Source organism: Asterias amurensis, chromosome 8 (assembly GCF_032118995.1).
Source record: "Asterias amurensis chromosome 8, ASM3211899v1".
Classification (NCBI taxonomy): domain Eukaryota; kingdom Metazoa; phylum Echinodermata; class Asteroidea; order Forcipulatida; family Asteriidae; genus Asterias; species Asterias amurensis.
Genome location: NC_092655.1, coordinates 20,105,823 through 20,130,190, shown reverse-complemented (window position 1 = coordinate 20,130,190; position 24,368 = coordinate 20,105,823). Strand labels below are relative to the sequence as shown.

At 37.8% G+C, this 24,368-nt stretch overlaps 1 protein-coding gene and 1 long non-coding RNA gene across 2 annotated transcripts; both read left to right on the top strand.

The window, feature by feature from the left end:
- Window positions 1-455: 455 nt before the first annotated feature.
- On the top strand, window positions 456-14,805 carry LOC139940851 (M-phase inducer phosphatase 1-like). The gene is made up of 12 exons (XM_071937230.1): window positions 456-590; window positions 1,434-1,729; window positions 2,434-2,534; window positions 3,392-3,440; window positions 5,007-5,223; window positions 5,733-5,843; window positions 6,186-6,314; window positions 6,770-7,087; window positions 8,386-8,505; window positions 8,990-9,148; window positions 9,838-10,080; window positions 11,086-14,805. Exons 2-12 carry the CDS (start codon window positions 1,551-1,553, stop codon window positions 11,221-11,223), a joined length of 1,764 nt encoding a protein of 587 aa, XP_071793331.1. The 5' UTR covers window positions 456-590; window positions 1,434-1,550; the 3' UTR covers window positions 11,224-14,805.
- Window positions 14,806-16,967: 2,162 nt separating this feature from the next.
- LOC139940776 (uncharacterized) lies at window positions 16,968-23,166 on the top strand. The gene is made up of 5 exons (XR_011786500.1): window positions 16,968-17,085; window positions 18,777-18,846; window positions 19,671-19,748; window positions 21,024-21,100; window positions 21,938-23,166. It is a non-coding gene; the product is annotated as an uncharacterized lncRNA (long non-coding RNA).
- Window positions 23,167-24,368: the final 1,202 nt, after the last annotated feature.

The following is a 24,368-nucleotide window of genomic DNA, read 5'->3' as shown; positions in this document are numbered from 1 at the left end:
GATTTTCCATTATCTATGAACGATAATTTATTTTTATCATTTTTTTTAAAAGAAGTTCTTTTAGCGTTCATCCAGATCCTGAGGTACAAGCAATACAATCGAAAGAACAAATAAAAGAAGATAATCTGGACACTCTCCATATAAACAGTACGAAATAGCGGCTGATGCCAGACTGTAATCAGCTGGAGGTAGTTCGTACCATTTATTTGAAGGGTAACCTATTTTTATGTTTCAATATAAAAAATATATATAAACATATCACAAGTTGTAAATAAAAATTTAAAAAACCAATTTAACATAAAAATAAAACAGTTCACACAATTTGAGGTGTAATATTTTTAAATTTTGTTATTTGAAATATAAATACAAAGGTCATTTGTAATTATATCCCCCTGCACTTAGTGGAACAGAACACTTCCTACGTCCTTTTTTGTTATGGTTCAAACTCGAGTGTGTGGTGGTGGTATACCGGTAGGGTGTATGTGTTTTGCAGAGCGGCAAATACAAATTTCTCATCACCCCCTCATAAAATCCCCTTAAATTTTCTGCAAAATGGATGTAGTTACTAGGGTTATATGTGTCTCAAGAAGGTAAGTTGTGATTCGTTTTTGAGAATACATGAATATGTTGTGTTTATTGCGAGATATTGTGTGTCAAAATATGTACGAATTTCGTCGGCAATGACGCGGATTTATGCTTCGACATTCCAGGGGCTCACTTTCCCCACACACACGGCACGGCTGGCACGGACACGGATGTCCGGGGCCGTGGCCGGCACGAGACGGCATTGCATTGTTTGACATTTTGGATAAATCATACGACTACGAACTAGCAATATAATTAAAATAGTGGTTTATTTCTGTTTAGTTTCATTTCTTTCCATGTAAATCATAACAATACAATGTGACCCTAAAATAAAAATTCAAATCATGTGATGGACTGGTGATGGGCCTTAATTAATAATTTTATTTGATTTTTTTTTTTGAATTTATTTATTTAATTTAAATTAAATTTTAGTTTAATGTTCTTATAAAAATATACTAAAGCCTTTAAAAGTCATGTTATGTTAAACAAACAATCTCTTGTTTCAGTTGTTTTGAAGGTCTTTTTCACAAGCTTGTGTTTGTGAAATTTGTCCTTCTCTGCAGAAGAAAGAACATCATGAATCATGATCATGAGATGTGGTGGTAGAACAATGACTATCTGCCCCTTGTTGAACAACGAGAATGCGTAAAAATTGTATTTTTTTGTATCTGAGTAAAGTAACACAAGGGTTTTGAATTAGCTTTGTAATGTAGCAGGCACCTTAGCTTAGTTTTAAATTTTCTCCATTTGCACTACATTGTTAAAAAAAAACACTGGATTTTAGTTCCGATTTATTATCCCAGTTTTAATTTGATGTGTGATCGCTTCATACTATTGTGTTTCTGCAGGAAATGAATTTACCAGTTGCCTCTTAGGTTTTATGAAATCAATCCTCCCCTGGAAAAAGCAAACAACCGAGAGAAAAGAAGATTGCTGAACCCTTGACATCCTGTTCAGGAACCAGAATGGCGTCTAATAACACCAAGCGTAAAGACATGCTTGGCTTGAAGAAGAGAAGTTTATCCTTAAAGTTCGGCCAAAAAGAGGACATGCCTTTCTCACCGTTGCTCCCTACAAAGATGGGTGGACCTACATTGGCATCCCCAATGACTACGTTGTCTGCGTTCATGGGGGAGTTAAATTGGTAAGGAGCGAGAATTATGTTTTTTTGTAGCTTAAAGGGTCTATGTAACTTTTGTAGGACAAAAAACACAATGTCCACAGATTTACACTAAACTTACACAGTTTGAAGATAATGATAGTAGAAAGCTTCCCTAAAAATACTATGTGCTGAGGTGCTGTAGTTTGGGGGAAATGAGTAAAACAACGTCATGAAAATAATTTTCGTCTCATGAGACGAAAATTATTTTAATCATTTACAAACGTATTTTCATGACATTGTTTTACTCATTTCTCAAAAACTACAGCACCTCAAGTAAGATTTGAAGGGAAGCTTTCCACTATCATTATCTTCAAACCCTGTAAGTTTAATGTAAATTTATGGACATTTTGAAAAAGTACCCAAATCCTTTAAAGAGTCTATGCCAATTTCAGCATCAACAGATACCTGAGTCTAACATGCCCTTCTTTGTGATTTTTGATTGTGTTTGAAACTTTCTTCCGATGCAGCGGGGGTAGCAGCCTCCAAAACGACGACTGTTGCTCTCTCGCACAGGAGACTTTGAAACTTTGGGTCGTCACATGACAAACATGACTGTACATACATGTCCTAAGCTTTGTCTGTTAAGAGTCTTTATTATGCAAATTTCAGCATCAAGACGTACCTCATGTAGGCCCTACTTCTTTGTTTGTGATTTTGATTGAGTTTAAAACTTTATTCCAATGCAGCGAGGGTAGCACTCCAAAGCGACGCTTGTCACTCTCTAGCACAGGAGACACCCCGGTCAGTTCTAGAGCGTCGTCACAAAGTTCAGATCTAGGACAACCAGGTCAGTAACCTCTTGCTGCATTTTTTCATGTTTCATTTGTAGGTTTTCAGAAGTCCTTTAATAATGTTTGAATATTACTTGTGGTTTATTAAAGTCTCTCATGCATCAACTGGTCTCTACTGACCTTTCAGTTTCTAGATCCCTTCAAAAAACAGATGTTTTACAAAAAAGAACAAGTTGCACATCCACACAGTTTTCAGAATATGAAATAGGACTCTCTATTGTGACCTGTTTTGGGACTCCAAATGTGCAAGAAATAAGTGAACAATTGATGATTGTGACACTGTTTTGCTGATGGATTGAACATGTTGCTGGTAAGCTTAGTTGCTGGTACATGTAGGCAGCCACCAAATCCTTTGTCTGACTTTTTTTATCATTGTAGCTCTTCTTTGGGAAAAGTCTCTGATTCAAAAATTGAGGCCTTTGGAGTTGCTAGGTTCAAATTTAGGTTCCCTATAGATTTTTTTTATTTTAATTTTATTTTTTATAAAGGAATTGCACAACAAAAAACTGCAACGTTAGGCCTAAAATGTGTTAATTAAAAGATGTGCAAACAATTATGCAATCTCATTTATTTTGCGGAAGTTTTGGTATGTTTTTTTTTTAAATGTTTTTTTGTATGCATCATCCGTCAAAATTCGTTCAGACAAGATTTTTTAAAGGAAGACATATCTTCCAGCAAAAATTGAGCCATGCAACTTTAACAAATCTTGAATAAAAAAAATGTGTTCTTGTACAACATTTTAAAGCAATCCCTGTTAGAAAGAATGTGTTAAATCTTTGTGTTTCATATTTAGTTGTTTTTTTATGAAAATATCTGACAACTGTTTATTTTGTCCCCCTTTTTTTTGGTACAGTATTTTACATAGGTTCCCCAACCGCAGACGAGTCCCCCTTTGCAGAACAGTGAGTGGTTTTCTATTCTTTCATTCCTTGAAACTGCACCTCAGATATATTTACATGGTTTCAAGTTGCCCCCAGTCATTTCCTCAGTGCCCCTTCAAAAAGTCATTCCTAAAGATTTTAAAATATGCCCTTTTCAGAGTGAAACTTGGGCTGAACAAAGAAGTGAAATAGTGAATACACCTATAAACAGGCCTTCTGCCTACAGGTTGGGGTGATGTTTGTTAAAAACCCCAAATTTTGTTATGGTAACTTTTATCCGAAAGCCTGATAAATAAAAGATGGTTATGGTAGTACCGGTAAGCATTCTTGCAAGGTCATTTCATCTGTTCAAAGTGTCCCCAATGATGAAAATACCACAGTTTTTGACTGTTCCTCAACAAGTAGACACTGTACGCTGAACAGCTGAAACTTTCTTATGCGACTTCTACTGTATCTTCATTGATAATTTGGCTTATAAAACAGCAAGGCAGCAACAACAACCAACCTCACATTCATTAACCATGGAAGAAAGAAAATTCTTCATCCATGCTTATCCCCCAATCTCCATGCTTTAACCAACTCAGTGAGCCACTTTTTAAAACCCCCTCCCTCCCTTGCCCCATCCTGGCAAGCTGTTGTGTGTGTGACCTTATAATGGCTCATTGGTCTCTAGTCATTGAGGCAGGCAGCTGCCAGCTGGTCTTTTGTTGGGATACTTCAGCCCCTAAGCTATTTATCAAACCACGTAATTTGCATTTATAGTGAACTGTCAGAGTGAACATGCATTGACTGCAAGTCTTTGTGTAAGAATTAACATTTGCTAAGCACAGAAAATCATGCTTAACAGAAACTGGTTACCAGCCAAAAATCCCTTAAACTTTACAGCTGCCAGCTGGTCTTTTGTTGGGTTACCAGTGCGTCAGCAATAGCCTATTAATCAAACCATGTAATTAGCATTTACAGGAAACTCGGTGAATAATATGTGTTGATTGCAGGTCTTTGTGGAAACTCCTACTTTACAGAATCTGATTAAGAACATTTTCCTGCTAAGGAAGATTCGTCTTTGCTAAGCTAAGCAAATTATCTGGGCCCAGTTGGTTTGGTTTGTTCACATTTTCAACACATGGGCTTGCCATAATATGCTTCAGACCACATAAAGATGATACCATAGACGATAAAGATGATATCATGCACGAGTTGCATCAATGTAAACTTTACAGAATTTTGGCTGGTAACCAGTTTCTGTTAAGCATGATTTTCTGTGCTAAGCAAGTTGTTAATGCCTATTGGCTTTATGAACTAGACCGATCCATTAAGCTCCGCCCCAATTGCGTATTGACCAGTCACAACGCAACAAAGGTCCGACAAATAAGGTCCGACATGCGTGCACGTATCTTTACGCGCGCAGCAGAGTTGTGCATTGGAGAGCCCCACGTGTAGTTGCTCACACTTGCGTTGTGGGTTGAGCCTACTGGATCGATCTATTGGGCCCGAATCTAATGCATACCTTAAAGTTTTACACTAAAATTCCTCACTTAGTTTTAAGACTTCCAAATTACATGAATAAGAATTGTTTTTTCTTTGCAGATCTTCTTCCATGAGTGCATTCCGGCGCTACAATTCCCTCCCCAGTCCACAAGCTGCCTCTGATCCCCCAGTCTTCTCGTTATCCAAAGAAATAAAAAGTGAAGAGGGCTCAAACGGTTGCTTAGCGACGGAGGTTGATGAGAAGGAGTGTCAAAGAAAGCGAGCAGAGACGATCATGTGGGAAGCGTGTAATGATCAAGAAAATATTGATGTTCAGGTAGTTACATAATCAATATCGGGTTTCTACCCCACATTTTTTATTTTTATTTTTTACTACGGGAATTCTTGACCAAAAATGACCAATGTTTGGCCTAAATAAATAAGGTCACATTTGTTTTAAAAGCTACTCATTTTAAACCGCTCTAAAAACACACTTATTTAAATCCATCTAGTCTGTTCAGATTCTGCTATTTCATCCACTTTTATTTGTAATTTTTTATTATCTTAGTTACACTTCCTGTTCAGCGCTTAGAAACCTTATATTAAGCGCTATATAAATGCATGTTATTGTTATTGTATTAATCACTTTAAACTGTTTTCGGTATGTTTCACATATTGAATATTTTTTGTGTGTTTTCAGGTATTTAAGAAAAGTACACCAACTGGAAAAAACCCTGCTAATGTAACAGATGCAAAGTGGTCCCTTTGTTGTTTTTTTCTTGCCACAGTGAAGAATATTTTGACAAATTGGCAATGTTTGTGGTTTGCTTTTTCCTCCAAATGCAGCGGAAAATTGACACCTTCAAAACAGGCCGGCCCAGGCAGATTTCTTTCATCGAGACTGGAACGTCTAACGCCACAACTAAAGAGAGACCAATCTCTGCTCCTGCTTCCTTGGTAAGTTTGACATCTCCATGTTTCACCCACAGTCAGCCTTCCATCATATGTGGTTGAGATGTAGAAGGAGCCAACAGCTTTATTTCACGTACTGCATCTCTTTGCAACTCCTTGTCTGGTGCATGTTTCCTTCCATCATATGTGGTTGAGATGTAGAAGGAGCCAACAGCTTTATTTCACGTACTGCATCTCTTTGCAACTCCTTGTCTGGTGCATGTTTCCTTCCATCATATGATCTAGACATTCCCGCTAAGTCCCTTGAACAAAAACAAAAAGAAGTTTAGTGGGAATCAAACTTATATATGCTGAACTTTGTCCTGATGTTTTCTTTTTCTGTGTTAGCTGGAGCAGGCAGCGAGACCACAGACGACTGTACTCAACTCCCCTGTCAAGCTTCAACACTGCCGCCTCGTCAGCAGCAACGAAGATGAGGAAGATGGTTTTACTGAACTCTTCATGGATTCAAATGAGGTGAGCCAATCAAACATCTCCTTTTACTGAAGTCTGTTTGGAATTCAAATCTGTAAAGCCAATCAAATGTATCCTTTTTTTTCTGAAATCGTCATGGGTTCAAATCTGCTAAGCCAATCATGCGTCTTCTTTTCATTTTGCCATTTTCATTTTGCAAAGGGCACTTCAATTGGAAAATCTTGAAGGTAGTGGGAAACTTTTGAAGGGGCACCAAGGCGAAGACCAGGGGCAACGGAGGCCTAGCCTCCATGTAATGGCCTGCTTTGAACAACAGCTTTCAGTTGTGTAAAGTGTTTCCCCCTTGAATGGTCAAAAATGCAATCACCAGTGTCTGTTATGTCCAAATTCAATACAGGAAGGATTAAACCTTCATACTTTTTGTGACCATGTAAAATTTGTGAAGTTTCTGAATTGCATTTTGTACAGATTACTAATTCTAGACATTCTTGTCACAGACCTCAGAATCGGCTGTACTTGGGAGTCTTAGCAGCCTCCTCAGCGCCCCCATGGTCATCTCACCGCCTACACCATCCTCTGACCACGCCCTTCGTGACCTCGACTGCAACACCTTAGATGACACCCCGAATGGTCCCAAATGTCGAAGGCCAATTTTCAAAGTCCCGAGCCAGCCGGGATTGAGAAGGTCGTCTTTCTTGAAGCGGGCAGATCGACCGCGGGACACCCCAAGCCCAGTTCAGAGTAAAAGATACAGGAGTAGTTCAGATACCCTCGCGCCTGAACTTGATAGAGAATTAGATACACAAATATATCAGGTATGGTTTTTAAAGACGATTCGATGTCAGATCCTCACACGGGATATTCTTGGTTACATGACGCAGTGCTGTAATATAATTTAATTTATTTACTATTATTAATTTGCTTGTGGGGGAGAAACGATTTATGCATGAATCGTGAAAATTCAAATTTTAAATTAAGAAGAGTAGACACTGCTTTCAGGTGAAACCTTTGGAGAATTTTTTTTCTCTCTTTTTTTTTATTAAAGTTTTGGCTTTGAATTAGCATTACATTATGACAAAAATTGATCTATAGCGTTACCTTTGTGATAATTATATTGTGTATGATGTTGCGTGTTCAACATTACATAATCCTGTGATTGTTTTTAACCATTGGCTGTGAAAACTATTCTTCTTCTTCATTGTCTGTTCTGATTCAACTGATTTATGTTTAAAAAATTTTTTTATTTTACTGTGTACTCTTTTCCCCTGCTGACTACTCCAGGACAATTTTTTGTATTGCATTTTGGTTTTTGTTGTTGTTAAGGTACTGTTTTCCTCTGCCGACTCCAGGACTAAGTTGTTTATTGCATTTTGTTTTTCATTGTGTACTGTTTTCCTTCTAACTCCCTAGGACTATTTTATGTAATGCATTTTGAATTTTACTGTTAACTGTGTAGCTGTTAAATTCATAGTTTATAGTTTGCATTTTGTATTTTATTGTTGCCTAAGGTTAAAAATGTGGTTTTCGTTTGTAAATGATTTGGTATAAATGGTGTTTTGTAGGCCTATAACTTTTAAAATAGACCATCTTTCGAGATCACATGATGATGTTTACAAAAAGGCCATAGACAGATAGAGCCCTGAAACGAATTTGTACACAGCTCAAAGAAATCATGAAATTGTTCATTATTTTTAGATGTCTATTGCATGCACTGTCTGATTTGTATCAGCTTTTGATACGAAGAAAGGGGGCAGGCACATCTAAAAACTTGTTCAGCTGATTTTTTTTTCAATTCTTTATTTGTTAGCTTATTATGACAAAAAAGGAAATCTTCTCAATTCTTTTGCCTGCCACAACCATTCCTAACTTCGTTGACCTGCTTTTCAAAGCAGGAAACTTTGCTGAAAATTTGTCTACTAAGCTAAAATGAGGAGGGGAGCAGTCATAAAGGGTACATGTAACTTTGTATTTTAGGCTGGTAATCTTACTCCCGTAACCATAATTATTTTAGGCGTAGGATGTAGAAAGTAGGCCTACTTTTTTGTAAACAACGTATATGAAATACTTCTTTTGATCTGTTAAACTGACTTGACGGTACATTCTCCTTTCACAGAGTCCAAGGGCGCGGCGTCTTGGGCGATCCCATTCTATGGATGAGGGGCGGGACTATCATCAGAAAGTGGCCATGGCTTTAAATTGTGACCATACTGTGCTCACTGGTGACCGCACAAAGGTAGGCTAGAAAGGAAATCACAGGTAAAATGAAGAGGGGGGGGGGGGTAATCTGGGGATGAGAAATTTCAGATTTTGATCTGAATTCAGATTGGGAAAAGAAAGGCTTTTATTCAGGCTTGTGATTCGTGAATAGTTTTTTCCTGATTTGAGGATCTCTCCTTGTGCCTTCAGTTTGTCTTGTACTCAATAAACAACTCAACTTTAATTCCCCTTTTCTTAGTTTTATTCTCTTGCATTTCTTGTTGTTTCTACTTCCACAACTTTTGAAACAAAGTTTTGGTTTTAGCAGTAATAAAACATAGATTGCTCTTTTCAATAAAAAAGTTAAATTTCCTGGGTCGACAACTGACTCATCTTGCTCGATCGCATCATATATAATATGCACAAGTAGGTCAGACCTTGTATTCAATTAATTTTTTAGAAGAGCCAAGAAAATATCTTGTTGGTACAATACAATAATGTTGAGTCATAATTCTTTTCAGCCGGACGCCTTACCGCTGTGTGATGGTAAGCACCGCGACTTAAAGAGCATCACACCAGAGACGATGTGTAGAGTCTTAAGGTCAGAGATCCCAGAGGTCAAGGAGCACTTCATCCTTGACTGTCGATACCCCTACGAGTACAAAGGCGGACACATCAAGGTCAGATTTCAACATCTTCCAAAAAATAGTTAATGCAGGCCTTGGGCCGACTTCACAAGGCAATAAAATTCATTGCAAGACAAATTGTCAGTATTTCCACAGTGATTTGTATTGTGACACCACACTTTACTTAGCAACTTTGATTTGTTTGAAGTTAAGATCAATATTATCTCTTTGTGAAATCGGCCCCAGATACTGATACAGAGGTGATTGCTTTTAGCCCCTTTGTCATAGCCTTGGGGCCTGCCCTTTACCAAGGAAAAATGCCTTGGTGCCCTTGCCCTTTAAAAAAAAAGAAGCATATAGGCTTGTTGATGTTCTGACGTTTCGACCCTTGCAGAATCTTTCTTGAAGGCCTTCTGTTTAGGTGAAAATGTCATGCCATTCACTACTTCTTTTGCATTTATACCACATGTCCTTTTTGATTGGTGGGCAGTTTGCAACAGCTTTGAAGTTTTAGCATCTTAGTTTGTGTACATTTTTACTCTACATCAGCTAAAATGTTTGTTGTCATTTTAAGAAATGCTTGTTCTGCTACGGTCAAAATGTTATTATTATTTTTTAATGTGATCCTTTCATAATTCAGGTAGCCATTTTTTGCTAACAGTTCACTTCCACCAGTCCTTCAGGAGTTTACTTCAGTCTCAGTGGTTTTTCTTCATTAAAAAAATGTGATTTTTTTTTTACAGGGAGCCATGAATCTTTACACCAAGGATTTGGTCAGAAAGTTCTTCTTGGAAAAACCCATGGAGGAGAAAGAAGGGCGTGTCATCATCTTCCACTGTGAATTCTCATCCAAGCGAGGGCCGGACTTGCTCCGTTTCCTCCGTAACAAAGATCGGGACGCCAACATCGACCACTACCCGACCCTCTATTATCCAGAACTCTATATTTTATACGGCGGGTATAAAGCATTCTACGAAAACGACAAGGTACGTCAGAAAAAACTTTTGAAGAAGTAATATTTGTGATATTTCTAGCTTACCAAACCCAGGCATGATACTTCACAGTAGGCAATGTAGCCAATAACCTTCATTGCCCTATGGCATTACCTTGGTGCCCTTGAAATATTCCTGCCCTGATACTTCAAAGGCAATTGAGGAAATTGCCTTGGTGCCCCCAGTCATTGCCTTGGTGCCCTTGAAATATTCCTGCCCTGATACTTCAAAGGCAATTGAGGAAATTGCCTTGGTGCCCCCAGTCATTGCCTTGGTGCCCTTGAAATATTCCTGCCCAGATACTTCATAAAGGCAATTAAGGCAACATGCCCCAAGTAATTGCCTTGGTGCCCCTTGAAATGTCCCAATTGAATTTACATTTTCCCCCTATAGAGGCCCTTTACCAGAGCTGCCAAGTATCCCTGATTCTGCAGAAAGTGTCCTGAAAATTCGCAAATCTTTCCATGTTCAGATGAACAAAAAATTGGAATCTGCCTGAATGTGGAAACTATTTCTCTATTATGCTGAATGTAATTCTAAAGTTATAAGTGTGATATAACCATATTTGATATGAAATTCAACAATGTTTGAACTAATATTTTGAATTTTGATTTGGTTTTAGAATAACTATTCGCCCGGCTTTTGTGTAAAAATGTTTGTAACTTTTCGTCTAACCTTGTAAGAATTTTGTTTATGTTATACACTCAGTTTTCTGTTTTTGATTCATGGCTTTTCTTATTGCTCTGTATTTAATTATTTTACTATGTTACTATTTTACTGTATGTTCACAGAACCCGTAGGGATAGCTGTTGTAATACTGATAAGGGAACCCTCTCTAAATAAATGAGTGAAACAAATAAATAAATAGATAAACCATCATTAATAAATTGAAATGTAAAAAAATCCTCTCTTAATAAATAAATGGGGAAAAAATGGGGAGAAAAAAACATCATTAATAGTTTAAAATGTAACAAACCATTGTTCTCTTATGTTCCATAGACAATGTGTGAGCCGCAGACTTATTTACCAATGGAACATGAAGACTACCGGGAAGATTGCAAAACCTTCAAGGCCAAGTCAAAGTCATGGGCGGGGGAACGTAGCCGTCTCGGCCACCGAAAAACCAGCGTCAGCTGATGAGGTACCATTAGGCAAGGAATGATTAAAATATTGCAGGTATACAGCATTCCTTCAACGATCTTGAACTCTTGGGGGCAGCAGACACTCCGGTGTTACCTGGAAAATATCTGTACGAGTTGACCAGCATTCTTTTGTACCAGCGGTTTGCAAAGTAAAAGTCCAATAACCCATGACTGATCAGTTGATTGCTGTGTAGCCCAACCCTTAAGCCTGTCACTAGGCAGCGCAGTACAACCTAGACTGTAGGCCCCTGTCTTTATCCTACAGGTCCCTGCTCCTCATATCCAGTGATTCCATTGGATACAATGATATCATTTGATAAACGTGCAGTGACATGAGCTTTCCATAGATGCCAAAACAGTACACTGCTGTCACGGCCGCAATAGATTTTGACTGCGTATCTCTATGTGAAATGAATGTAGGTCAAAGGTGAAAGTACATGCCGGTCTGGGGGCAGGTCTCTGGCGTTATTCACAAGCCTCGAAGTGTGACGTCAGAGTCCAGGCTAAGTACAACCCAGGTACCACCGCAGTGCTTCCACCAAGAGTTCTTGATCAGTAAAGGATTGCTGTATACTTTGTAGGGGGAGGCATTTCGTCATATTGAGGGAACAGTGCCAAGTTGAGCAGTCTCTGTAATAATAATAATAATAATATTAATAATAAGGTTACTGCTCAATCACACACCTATGTTTCGAAACTCTTATGTTCTGACCCTATTTTCCTATGTCCTTTTAATTCCGACCCTAGCAACTTCAGGATGGGTTATCAGAACATAGGGTTGTCGGAACACTCTACAAGCATGATTTTGTCCCTACTCTAGTGTGATTTCTGAGTATTCGAATGTATGAAGAGCGACAATGTTTTAAGAAAAAGACAGACAATATGAGCTAAGCTGAAATCCAATATAAGATTTTTTTTAATATTTGAAATAATAATGAGTTAATAATCTGTGTGTTAAGTTAAAGTTTGTAAGGTGTACGTTTGATAAAAATAATCAGGTAAAATTTCTATATTTTCTTCTGATTATGTGTTCTATCGTCATCAGTATTAAATAAAAAATCTTTTTTTTTTATATGGTTCTGATTTTTTTGTGGTGAAGAGTGCAGCTAAGTTAACGTCATTTTACTTTGAAGACCAAATCAAAGTTGATTTCATGGAAATATGAATTCCTTTCTTTTTCTACCTTGTTAAAATTAATATTGGACTCCTTCCACAGTTAAAAAAACATTAACGGGAACAACCATAATGTAGTTAAATATTACTTTGACACTCACTGGACTGATCTATTGTTACACCTATCGGTGCCAATTGGTACAACATCTATTTAGAAAGTTGCGAAAGTTTCCAAGGATTTGGAAGTGCACACCCAGATAACAATGCATATCATTGGATCCGGCATTGTCCTTGTTCAAGTCCTATCATTTTGTGTGTTGAGAAAGGATGAGAAATTTACTACAGAAACACTAGGAACGTATAAAGTTGAACTAAAATTGATTGGTTTATTCATGCCCAGCAGTCCAAAAGGTTCAAGCCTATTCACATTTTGATAATGGGGTTTTAAAACGTCTGTGTTTACATTTAACCTTAATGGATCGGTCTTAAAATTTGTTTAATTGGAGGTCAAACTAGACAGGGTGTTGGTTTGTTTTTATAGCGATCAGTGTTTCTAAATTAAATTGAGAGAACAAACTAATATACAGTGGGTCAAATTTATACACGTATGTCATTTGCTCCTTTTACTATTTTTCGTTTATATTTAGATGTTTTTCAAAGTTTGCTCAACAGTTTGTTTTGGGGTTTTTGGTTTTTTTTTCAAATTATTTTGAGAAAAATGGTGTCTGTATTCAAGATTTATCATTTTTTGTGTAACTTATTTATGTAACGAACCAGGTTATTGGTTGTTCGACTCTTACTTTGTATGCAATCAGCTGTTCTGATTAGCTTAGATACATGTTAAAATGTCAAACCAAATAGGTCATATTTTTATTTTGTAAATACAAATCAATTATGCAATACCAAATGTGTATATTAGATGAATACATAAATTTGTACAGTCAGTGTCTAATAAGCCTTTTCGGAGTTCCAGCTACGCATGTCTGTTACTGCTGATAACGCAATTTGTTACTCTCTAATGACCTTTTGACAATACCCGCTCGTATTGTCAAACGGTCAAGGGAGAGCAACAAATTGCGTTGTCAGCAGTAACAGACATGCGCAGCTGGAACTCCGAATAGGCTTATAGCTAAATTGTTATTGGCCCCATTTGAAACCAATGAACACTTAGCTCCCACTTGGGCTCATGCACAGCTTCTCAAGCTTTAGGCTCTGACTTGGGCTCAGGTTCTGACTTGGGCTCAGGTTCTGATTTGGGCTCAGGCTCTGACTTGGGCTCAGGCTCTGACTTGGGCTTAGGTTCAGGCTTGAGGCTCCGACTTGGGCTTAGACTTGGCCTTGGGCTCAGGCTCTGACTTTGGCTTAGGGTATTACTCGGGCTCAGGCTCTCACTTGGGTTCAGGGTCTTACTTTGGCTCAGGGTCTTACTTTGGCTCAGGGTCTTACTTGGGCTTAGGGTCTTACTTGGGCTCAGGCTCTGATTTGGGCTCAGGCTCAGCTTTGGGCTCAGGCTCAGCTTTGGGCTCAGGCTTGGACTTTCAGTTCAGGCGCGACTGAGACTTGCTTTTGGGCTTGTAAAATTTTAAAACATGTGCATTGGGTTCAGATAGCCAGACTAAGTCTAGTCTTGAAGTCAAGACGGTAATTGTTAAGCGCGGTGTGTAGTTACAGTGCGGTGTAGCTACGGGGACGATATACACACCCTCGATCCCAGTATGTGTGTGTGAGTCAGTCGCCTCGCGCTACCTACGACTGTTGCATGTGTAACATCGCACTGTGACTGTTGCATGAAAGGCAGACAAATAGGCAGCGCCTAACGACTTGTCATCAAGTCTAGACTAAGTCGCTCCAAGCGGGAGACAATGTAGAAACTGTGGTTTTTGAAAATGTCCAAAACTTTTTTTTGCGGCAACTGTTTGTATTTTACAAATTCAGATCAATGTAACCTAACTGATCGATGCTAGAAGGAAAAGTCAGTCAGACCCCTCTTAAAGGTACTGGAAACGTTTGGTACAAATCAAAGACCAGTATTCTCACTTGGTGTAAGCCAATTGTTTATGCATACCTGTGAATACTTGGGCTCAATATTGGTCATCGAAGTTGCAAAAGAATAATGCAAGAAAAAAATTCCCTTGTAGGTTTTCAGATGTATAATAGGCTTCAGCTGAAGCCTTTTATTATTTGAGTGAGAAATAACCTGTCTCTCAAAAATTACATTACTTCAGAGGGCGCCGTTTTTCACAAAGTTTTATACTACAAACAGCTCTCCATTGCTTGTTACCAAGTCAGTTTATATTTTGCGTAATTACCAATAGTGTCCGGTGCCTTTAATAAAGACAGTATTCCTTATTGCTACTGCAGATAGGGGACACAAACTGTGCACTTCAGGGAAATTGTACCATTTTAATTTTAACAAGTTGTGGGAGAGTAATAAACATCTATGTCAAGATATTGATGAATTTAACTCGTGAGTGTTGGTGTTACTGGTCTTTCATATTATGTAATTTTGTAAAAAAACAAAATATTTAAAACGTTTTGGGATTTTTTGTTCTCCATTCTATTCTATTCTCCATTCTATTCTACCTTTTTTGTCGGATGTGCCCACATTTTCTCTTCACTAACTAAGACTCGTGCTACCGTTGACTTAATCTTGTTGATTAACCGCGGGATATGTTTCACCATACCTCCAGAGGGTTCAACTCAATACGGGTTAAAGGGAGAATTACAAAACATTTGCTGGCAGTGTAAGTACTTTATGTGATCCACCATATACAATTGTACATAAACTGACTAACCTGGAGAAGTTTGAGATCGATGGGCCTCTGGGTCACGAGAAAAAAGTGAAAACAGATTACAAATTGTGTAAGACAGTGATTTAAAAAAAAATAACAAAACGCTCACTGAGCGATAAACTCTAAACTGGAAATTAGCTTTATTTCTAGGGATGTTTTCTACTATCATCATCACTAGACCATATGTACACATGTAGACGAAGTGACCCGTGACATCACATGTTTACAAAAGAGCCATAGAGCCTGGACTTCCTGCACGCACGACTTGTACACGGCCCAACGGAAGAAAAAATTAAATGTTATATTTTATGGAGACTGCAGTGTCTACTAATTCTTTTCAAAACTTGTCCAGCTTTTACTTTAAAAAATCTTGGATTTATATGGAAATAATGACATAAATTGTAATTTTTCCCATAAGAATACCCTCAAAAGGTACAAGGTCACACTTATTGTAAACAAAGTTCACACGGTCTATAAGCTTGTGTATATATTCTGTAATCTTATTCTTAGAGGAGTCTTTTCCTTACCAATTATGACATCTATATTATGGGACTACAGCAGAACTACGACTATTTTTTAATGTGAAGTACTGTCATCTGCTAAGATTTCGGTAATTGTCAAAGACCAGTCTTCTCACTTGCTGTATCTCAACATATGCATGAAATAACAAACCTGTGAAAATTTGAGCTCAATCGGTCATCGAAGTTAAAGCCAAAACACCATTGTCACGCGAAATTGTTTGCTTTCTGCTTGATTCCGAGACGTCAAATTCTAAATCTAAGTTCTCGAAATCAAATTCGTGGAAAATTACATATTTTCTCAAAAACTGGATTACTTCAGAGGGAGCCGTTTCTCACAATGTTTTCTACTATCAACCTCTCCCAATTACTCGTTACCAAGTAAGGTTTTATGCTAATAATTATTTTGAGTAATTACCAGTAGTAGCCACAGCGGCTGCCTATATGCCTCAATTGGTATCCATCATTAATTTCGGAATAAGCCCCCCCCCCCCAAATTAGGTAAACTAGAAGGTATGTTACCAACGTTTACTAAAAAATGACGCTCGAAGTTTTTTTGAAATCTGGTCTAGACCATCTAGGAACATTTTCAAGATGTATGCTCGGACGTTAGGGAAAATTGCAATCGACGATTGTTGGGACTCTCCATCAGCTTGAGAGAGATTTCAAGTACAAGAGTTAATAAATAATTTCCATTTAAAAAAAAAAAACAACAACCCCAAAACAACAAACAAGCTGAGATTTCTGAATGTGTTTTGTGTATTTGTAAATTAATGCTATGGGAGCTTGTTTTCAGTAGGGTGCATTCATAAATCCATGTACAGCTACCGGCATAAGCCATTTCATAGTAGATATGTTGGACACAATTGGTTTGGTTAAATTTGTCTTCTCAAACCAAACAGTGCACTCATGTAGTGTCCGCCATAATATTGTGTACGTGGGACCACTCAACCGTCTTCGTGTTTTGTGTACTTGAGGCCACTCAACCGTCTTCGTGTTTTCTTTTGCTAAATTATTTATAGGTTCAAGGTTTCATAACTTTGTCCTTGTGGAGAGCTGGCCATACAGCCTGCCAACGGTTCGCAGCAAAGCGTGAACGACAGCCGAGTTTCTATTGATCCGCACCCAGGTAATCTTAAACTACTCGATAGCCCCCGCCCCAAAGAATAAAAAGCACACAACCAAACTTGCCTTATATTTGCTCAGCATGAATAGCTTTTCAATTCGTGTCACTCGGGTTGATTTAGGACAATTTCATTGGTGGAGGAAGTTAATACAAATGACCTCACAATTATGTGTATTGAACGAAATCACGTTCTCACCATCCTGTTCGGGATCATTCACCGACCGGCTCGTGACGTGCTTGCAACCAGTTGAAGAAGAAGAAAAAAACAAGATAATTAGCCTGTGCGTAGTTAACACAAGATCCAAAAGGTAGGCTTTTCTGTTAAAAAAGGGCAATGTTTACAGCCACTGATGGACACTATACTCAGAATAGCTGTTAGCTTACAAACTTATTAGGAACGGGCAACGGAGTGCCGGTGATAGTATCATGGAGGAATAAATCTTCCTCCATGAAAATGTACAACATTGTGAGAAACGCTTACTCTGAATGTGACGTACGGTTATTGAAAAAGAGGTAATTTTTCACTCAAAATACTAAAACACTTCAGGCCCGAAGCCTTTTATAGGCATCTGAAAGCACACAATTGTGCAACAGCCAAAGGTGTTTTGTTTATTTTCTTTTGCAACTTCGATGACAAATTGAGTCAAATTTTCACAGATTTGTTAAAGACAGTGGGCACTATTGGTAATTGCCAAAGACCAGTCTTCTCATTTGATGTATATCAACATGTATAAAATAACAAACCTGTAAAAATTTGAGCTCGGTTGCTCGTCGGAATTTTGAGATAAATATGAAAGAAAAAACACCAATGTCACACGAAGTTGTGTGCTTTCGGACGCTTGATTTCGAGACCTCAAATTCTAAACTTGAGGTCTCGCAATCAAATTCGTGGAAAATTACTTCTTACTCGAAAACTACGTCACTTCAGAGGGAGCTGTTTCTCACATTGTTTTATAGTATGAACCTCTCCCCAGTACTCGTTACCAAGTGAGGTTTTATGCTGATAATTATTTTGACTAATTACCAATATAGTGTCCACTGCCTTTAATGCATTATTTGGTTACACCAAATGAGAATACTGGTCTTTGAAAATATTACCAAAGGTGTTGAGTGTTAACTCGATTGGTTTCAAGTTGTTAACAAAGATCATTTCAAAGTTTCATAGGCATGATGCATGATGTGAATGATTATAATTATCTCGACATTTTTTGTTTACACTTTCTTCCCGTTTTTATGGCAAAACAACTCTCTGAAACTCTCTAAAAATGTAGCTTTTCTAATTGATTGGTTTTTCCCATTGAAAGGCGGATCTGCAAATTCGGACACAACCTTACTTTGCAGCGTGCGTCTTTAGGAGATAAGGGCATTTTTAGACGTGCACATTTTATGCTCATTTTCTCAAAAGAAAATATTAATATGGCTGCTTGTATTCATCGCTTCAAAATGATAACAACTTACAGTATTTTTATATTTATTCACACCCCATGAAATAATGTCACATGACGTAGCCTTCGCCGCTTAAAGGCAGTGGACACTATTGGTAACTGTTAAAGACTAGCCTTCACAGTTGGTGTATCTCAACATGCATAAAATAACTAACCTGTAAAAACTTGAGCTCAATCGGTCATCGAAGTTGCGAGACAATAATGAAAAAAAAACACCCTTGTCACACGAAGTTGTGTGCGTTCAGATGGTTGATTTCGAGACCTCAAGTTCTAAATCTGAGGTCTCGAAATCAAGTTGGTTGAAAATTACTTCTTTCTCAAAAACTTTGGCACTTCAGAGGGAGCTGTTTCTCACAATGTTTTATACCATCAACATCTCCCCATTACTTGTCACCAAGAAAGCTTTTATGCTAATAATTATTTTTAGTAATTACCAATAGTGTCCACTGCCTTTATGTCGGGTAATTTGTAGCATTGAAGTACACGTTTTTCATGACTGCAAAATCTAATCTATATATTATAGGCCTAAACCTGTTTCTTTTTTCATATCATAGCCAACAAAGATGAAGGTGCAAATAGCATGTATCCTTATTGTGGCGATGCTGCTGATCATTCCTCCCACTGGTAAGAGAATGGCCTAGTCAGAACAATCCATAAACACAGAGCTCGGTCAAAAAGTTTAAATTACACGGGTGGCTATGCACTGTGGTGTGATTATGATATACAAGAATTTAGGCTCGTTTAAAGGAACACGTTGCCTTGGATCGGACGAGTTGGTCTATGAAAAGCGTTTGTAACCGTTTGTTATAAAATGCATACGGTTGGGAAGATGTCTTAAAAGTAGAATACAATGATCCACACAAATGTGCCTCGAAATTGTGCGAGCTATCACGGTCGGCCATTTATGGGAGTCAAAAATTTGACTCCCATATATAAATGGCAGACCATGTTAGTCGACGAGGTAAAAGGAAAACCGTGCAATTTTGAGGCATGTTTGTGTGGATCATTATATTCTACTTTATGCATTTTATAACAAACGGTTAAAAATGCTTTTCAAAGACCAACTCGACCGATCCAATGCAACGTTTCCTTTAATGACACAGCATCATATTGTACAGAAAGAAATTTCAGGGCACATTGGAGATGGCCCTGCCAAAGGGTAGGATAGGGGTGGCGAATCGTTGATAGCGCCCTCAACTTACTATAGTTCTTCCGAATTGTATTAGTTATTCAAAACAGTACACGTCCATGACAGTCGCCCTTTTTCTGTCGCTTGTGGGATCGTATGCTATATGTTTGTTTGACCCCAAAAGGCGGCTACGTCACCATTTACTGCGGTTTTCTTACACAAACGGACACCTTACTCGCATTAGATAGATAGATAGATAGATAGATAGATATAACTGGTTCGATTCTTATTGATGGTTTCGGTTTGTGATATGTTACAGAGGTAAATGCCGGAATTTTACAAAGACGTCGTCGCAGTTATGTGGCCAAGAGGGAAGCAAAGCTCAATATGATAAACGGTATGAGTAAACTTTCAGGACACCCTTCTGAATCTGAATTATATTAGTCGACAAAGAATCATAGAATGGAAACATCACACCAACTTTTCTAAGAAGACAATAAAGAAAGACTCCACTTACTATAGTTCTTCCGAATTGTATTAATAGGTATTCAAAAAAGTACGCGTCTATGACAGTCGCCCTTTTGTTTTAAACGTGGGAAGAAAACACATATGAGGAAACCTACGTAGTCTCTACAAAGGGGACTGAAAAAACCCAATCCACATGCAAGACTTCGGTCCAGGAATCGAACCGGGGTCCACAGAGGTTGAGTGTAGAAACACAAACCCCCGACCCAACCTGAGAAACAATACAACGGCACATTCAGATGAAACATATTGATTTACTGTTCTACAAGTGACCAAAACTCCAAACCCAAGATTACAAAGTTTAAAACTATTGACTTATCTTAGAATGCAAACGAGTGAAAAGGCACTCTTTGAAGAGCCATATGAGGGACAACTCTTTTTCCAGTGGTCTTCCAATCTTTTAGATTGAAGTTTGCATCTTTTTGAGTGATTTATCACTCTTTCCTGGAGTGATACCCCTCTAAAATAGTGAAATAACCACCACTTTTTTTAAAGAGCCATACGAGGGACAACCCGAAATGTAAAGAGTGGTGTTATACACTCTTTCGCATTTTTTTTAGGGAGTATAGTTATTCCTCAATTAGCTACATGCGTTTATTATTTAGAATGTGACTTTTGTGTCTTTGTAAATTCAAAGACACTGGACACCTTTGGTAGTTGTCAAAGACCAGTCTTCCCACTTGGTGTATAACATGTACAAAATAACAAACCTGTGAAAGTTTGAACTCAATTGGTCGTCGAAGTTGCGAGGTGGAAGAAAAACCACCCTTGTCATACAAAGTTGTGTGCTTTCAGATGCTTGATTTTGGGACCTCAACATCTAATTCTGAGGTATTGAAATCAAATTCGTGGAAAATTACTTCTTTCTAAAAAACTACGCAACTTCAGAGAGGGCCGTTTCTCACAATGTTTTATACTATCAACAGCTCTCCACTACTCGTTACCAGTAAGTTTTTATGGCAACAATTATTTTGAGTATTATTACCAATAGTGTCCAGTGCCTTTACACCAGCATTACGTTGACATAAACTAAGCGATGGCCCTATCCTTCGGGCCAAAGTATACAACAAATACACATTAATTTGAGGAGCTTCAATATACCATGGATGAAAAAAGCTTAATACTTTTGTTTCCTTCCTTTTTACAGAAGCTGATGCAGCTATCGATGTCAACAAGAAGTGGGTCGCAAATGACAAAGCGCCTATAGGGGGCAGAAAGTAGCTGGTAAGTGATAGTTTAGTGCATTTTTGAAATACATCTCAGCACTAAATTACATTAAAACTTTTGCATTGATATCATTCAACCGCCATCATAAAAGCAAACCAATGAAAACGGACAGATTTCTAAGCGAGCGCGGCAAAAATAACAATTATTGGCCCCAATGAACAAAACTTCATTTTGACATTCAAGCGAGGGCGCCCTACCTAAATGACGTCATAATAGATCAGCTTCCGGTGGCAGTGACCCCTTAAATCTCATCCAATAGCACGAACTGTGTTATGTCCCTTTAAACATCACCATTGCTGTCGGCATGACCCATGACCCCTGAGGAAAAAAAACACCTGTTTCATCTTCTTAAAGTATGGATTATCTATCTATTCATCACCAACAATTTGCAGCAACTAAAGGCAGTGGACACTATTGGTAATTATTCAAAATGTTTATTAGCATAAAACGTTTCATGGTGACGAGTAATGGGGAGAGGTTGATGGTATAAAACATTGTGAGAAACGGCTCCCTCTGAAGTACCATAGTTTTCGAGAAAGAAGTCATTTGATTTCGAGAATTTGATTTCGAGACCTCAGATTTAGAACTTGAGGTCTCTAAATCAACCATCTAAACGCACACAACTTCGTGAAACAAGGGTGTGTTTTTTTCTTTCATTATTATCTCGCAAGTTTGATGACCGATTTGGCTCAAATTTTCACAGGTTAGTTATTTTATGCATAGTTGAGATACACCAACTGTGAAGGCTAGTCTTTGACATTTACCAATAGTGTCCACTGCCTTTAATGGAATATACAACTCAATTATTGATGCATTTTACTTATTGCAATGCAGGTACGCTCAGCACAGACTTATTCTATGATGATGGGTATCCCCTGGGATACATTCTTGTCATGTTGAGAGACGTATGAGATTGGAATGATCATCAGCAGAAAATACTAATCGGTATTATACCTCGTAGATTAATAATTGATAAAAAAATACTAATACATTTATGTTAAAGGCACTGGACACTATTGGTAATTACTCACAACAATTGATAGCAAAAAACTTCCGTTATGATAGTATAAAACATTGTGTATAAAACATTGTGAAAAACGGCTCCCTCTGAAGCACATTGTTTTTGAGAAAGTTTCTAACTAAAATAATCGAATTGAATATTGAGACCTCGCCATGAGGTTTTCGAATTCAAAGGTGTCTGAAAGCACACAACTTGTGCGATAAAGGTTTTTTTTCCATTATTCTCACATAACTTCGACCACCAACTGAGCAAAATTTTCTACGGGTTTGTTATTTTATGCAGAGTTAAACCAACGGTTTATGCAGAGTTAAACCAACTTTTCAGAACCACCCCAACTCATTTAGAGAAAGTCATTACATGGTGTTACCGCAAACTCTTATATATCTTATCTCCACCATGCAAAGTTTCAAATCCTACTTATTTTATGCATGTTGAGATACACCAAGTGAGAAGACTGGTCTTTGACAATTAAAAAAGGTGTCCAGTGCCAAAGGAACATTACAGAATCTTTTTTTTTTTTTGCTAACGGAAAATTTGCGGGCAGTGTAGGCACTTTATGCTATCCACATACATAAACTGACAACCCTGTGGCAATTTGAGATCGATCAGCCATCTGGGTTGCGATAACAAAAAGTGAAAAACCACCTATACATTTTGCATGACGTCGATTCAAAACAAAAATGAATAAAACGGTCATTGAGCGATAAACTCGAAACGGAAAATTAGTTTCATTTATTTAAAATATATTATTTCAGACAGAAAATTTTAATGGCTGTTTTTTAATAATCATCATCCTTAGACCGTGTAAGTTTTATGTCAACCTGTTGTCTTAGACGATTTGTTTTCTTACCAAATTCTGTAATGTTCCTTTAATAACTGAGAAATAAATATGAAATGTGTCAACATTTAAACCAATCCGTTGCGTGAAATCTAAACGTGATATTGTTTCAAGCTGATCTCTTTAGATTCCTGATTGGAATAATATGTTTATTTTCAGTTGATAATAAAGATTTTGTACGAAGAAGTAAAACATGGATCGTTTGATTTATTTGTAATATGGATGTCTGATTGTGCGGGCTCAATTCTGCACACAAAAAGAATTCGCGAAAACCTGTTAAAACGGTTGGGGTCCCGTATTAATTTTCCTTTTTTATTGCCGCTTAGGAACAATGAACATTGACTGCAGCAGGTGTCATTGCATGGACACATTCGGTAATTGTCAATGACCAGCAGTATTCTCCTTTGGTGTATACCACCAACATATAATGCATAAAATAACAAGCCTGTGAAAATTTGAACTCATCTTGGTCATCGGAAGTTGCAAGAGAATAATAAAAGAAAAACACCATTGTTTAACAATTTTTCGTACTTTCAGATGCATCAAATATAAAGGCTGCGGCCTGAAGTCTTTTATTAATTAAGTGGGAAATTACCTCTTTCTCAAAAACTGTACGTTACTTCATAGGGAGCCGTTTCTCACAATGTTGTATATACTCATCTTCAGCTCTCCATTGCCCTTTACCAAGTAAGTTTTTATGCTCACAATTATTCGGAGGTGAGTTGGTTGATGGTTAACTAAGTGTAGCTGGGGGTATGTTGGAGCTGAACTTTACACGTGCGTGGTAGAAGTCGATATGTGGTAGGTTTGTTTTGGTCTGTCTAATTGTGGCTGGAACTATCGTGCTTCATTGTGTGTCCTTTAAATGCACTGGAAACCTTTGGTGGGTGTCAAAGACCAGTCTTCTCACTTGGTGTCTCCTCAACATACATGCACAAAATAACAAACCTGTTTGTGAAAGTTTAAACTCAATTGGTCGTCGAAGTTGCGAGATAAGAGTGTTTTTTTTTCTCTTTGGAGTTGAGTTGGTTTGATTTTAGCTACGTGCGCGTCATTGTGTCTTTGTAATGGATTGTGGATACAGTTAACAATGTACGTGCGTCACAAGTACAAGTCGAGTGTTTTTTCGTCGGAGTTTCACAGTTTGATTTGAGTATACAACGTTATTGTGTGTTCTTTAAAAGTAGTGCTGTATCCTCACTACTAAGAAGTTTCCCTGCTTTAATATTGTTTGATATTATTTCCCCAATGGTAGTGCCTTTTGAAAAATAAAAATGGCCTTCCCCTATATGCCTGTTATTATTATTTTAAGAAAAGATGCGGGAAAAGCTAATCAGCCTTGGATACACAATTCCTTCATTGGAAATTCTGTCCGTTCCCTGGTATGCAAACTCTCACAATTCATC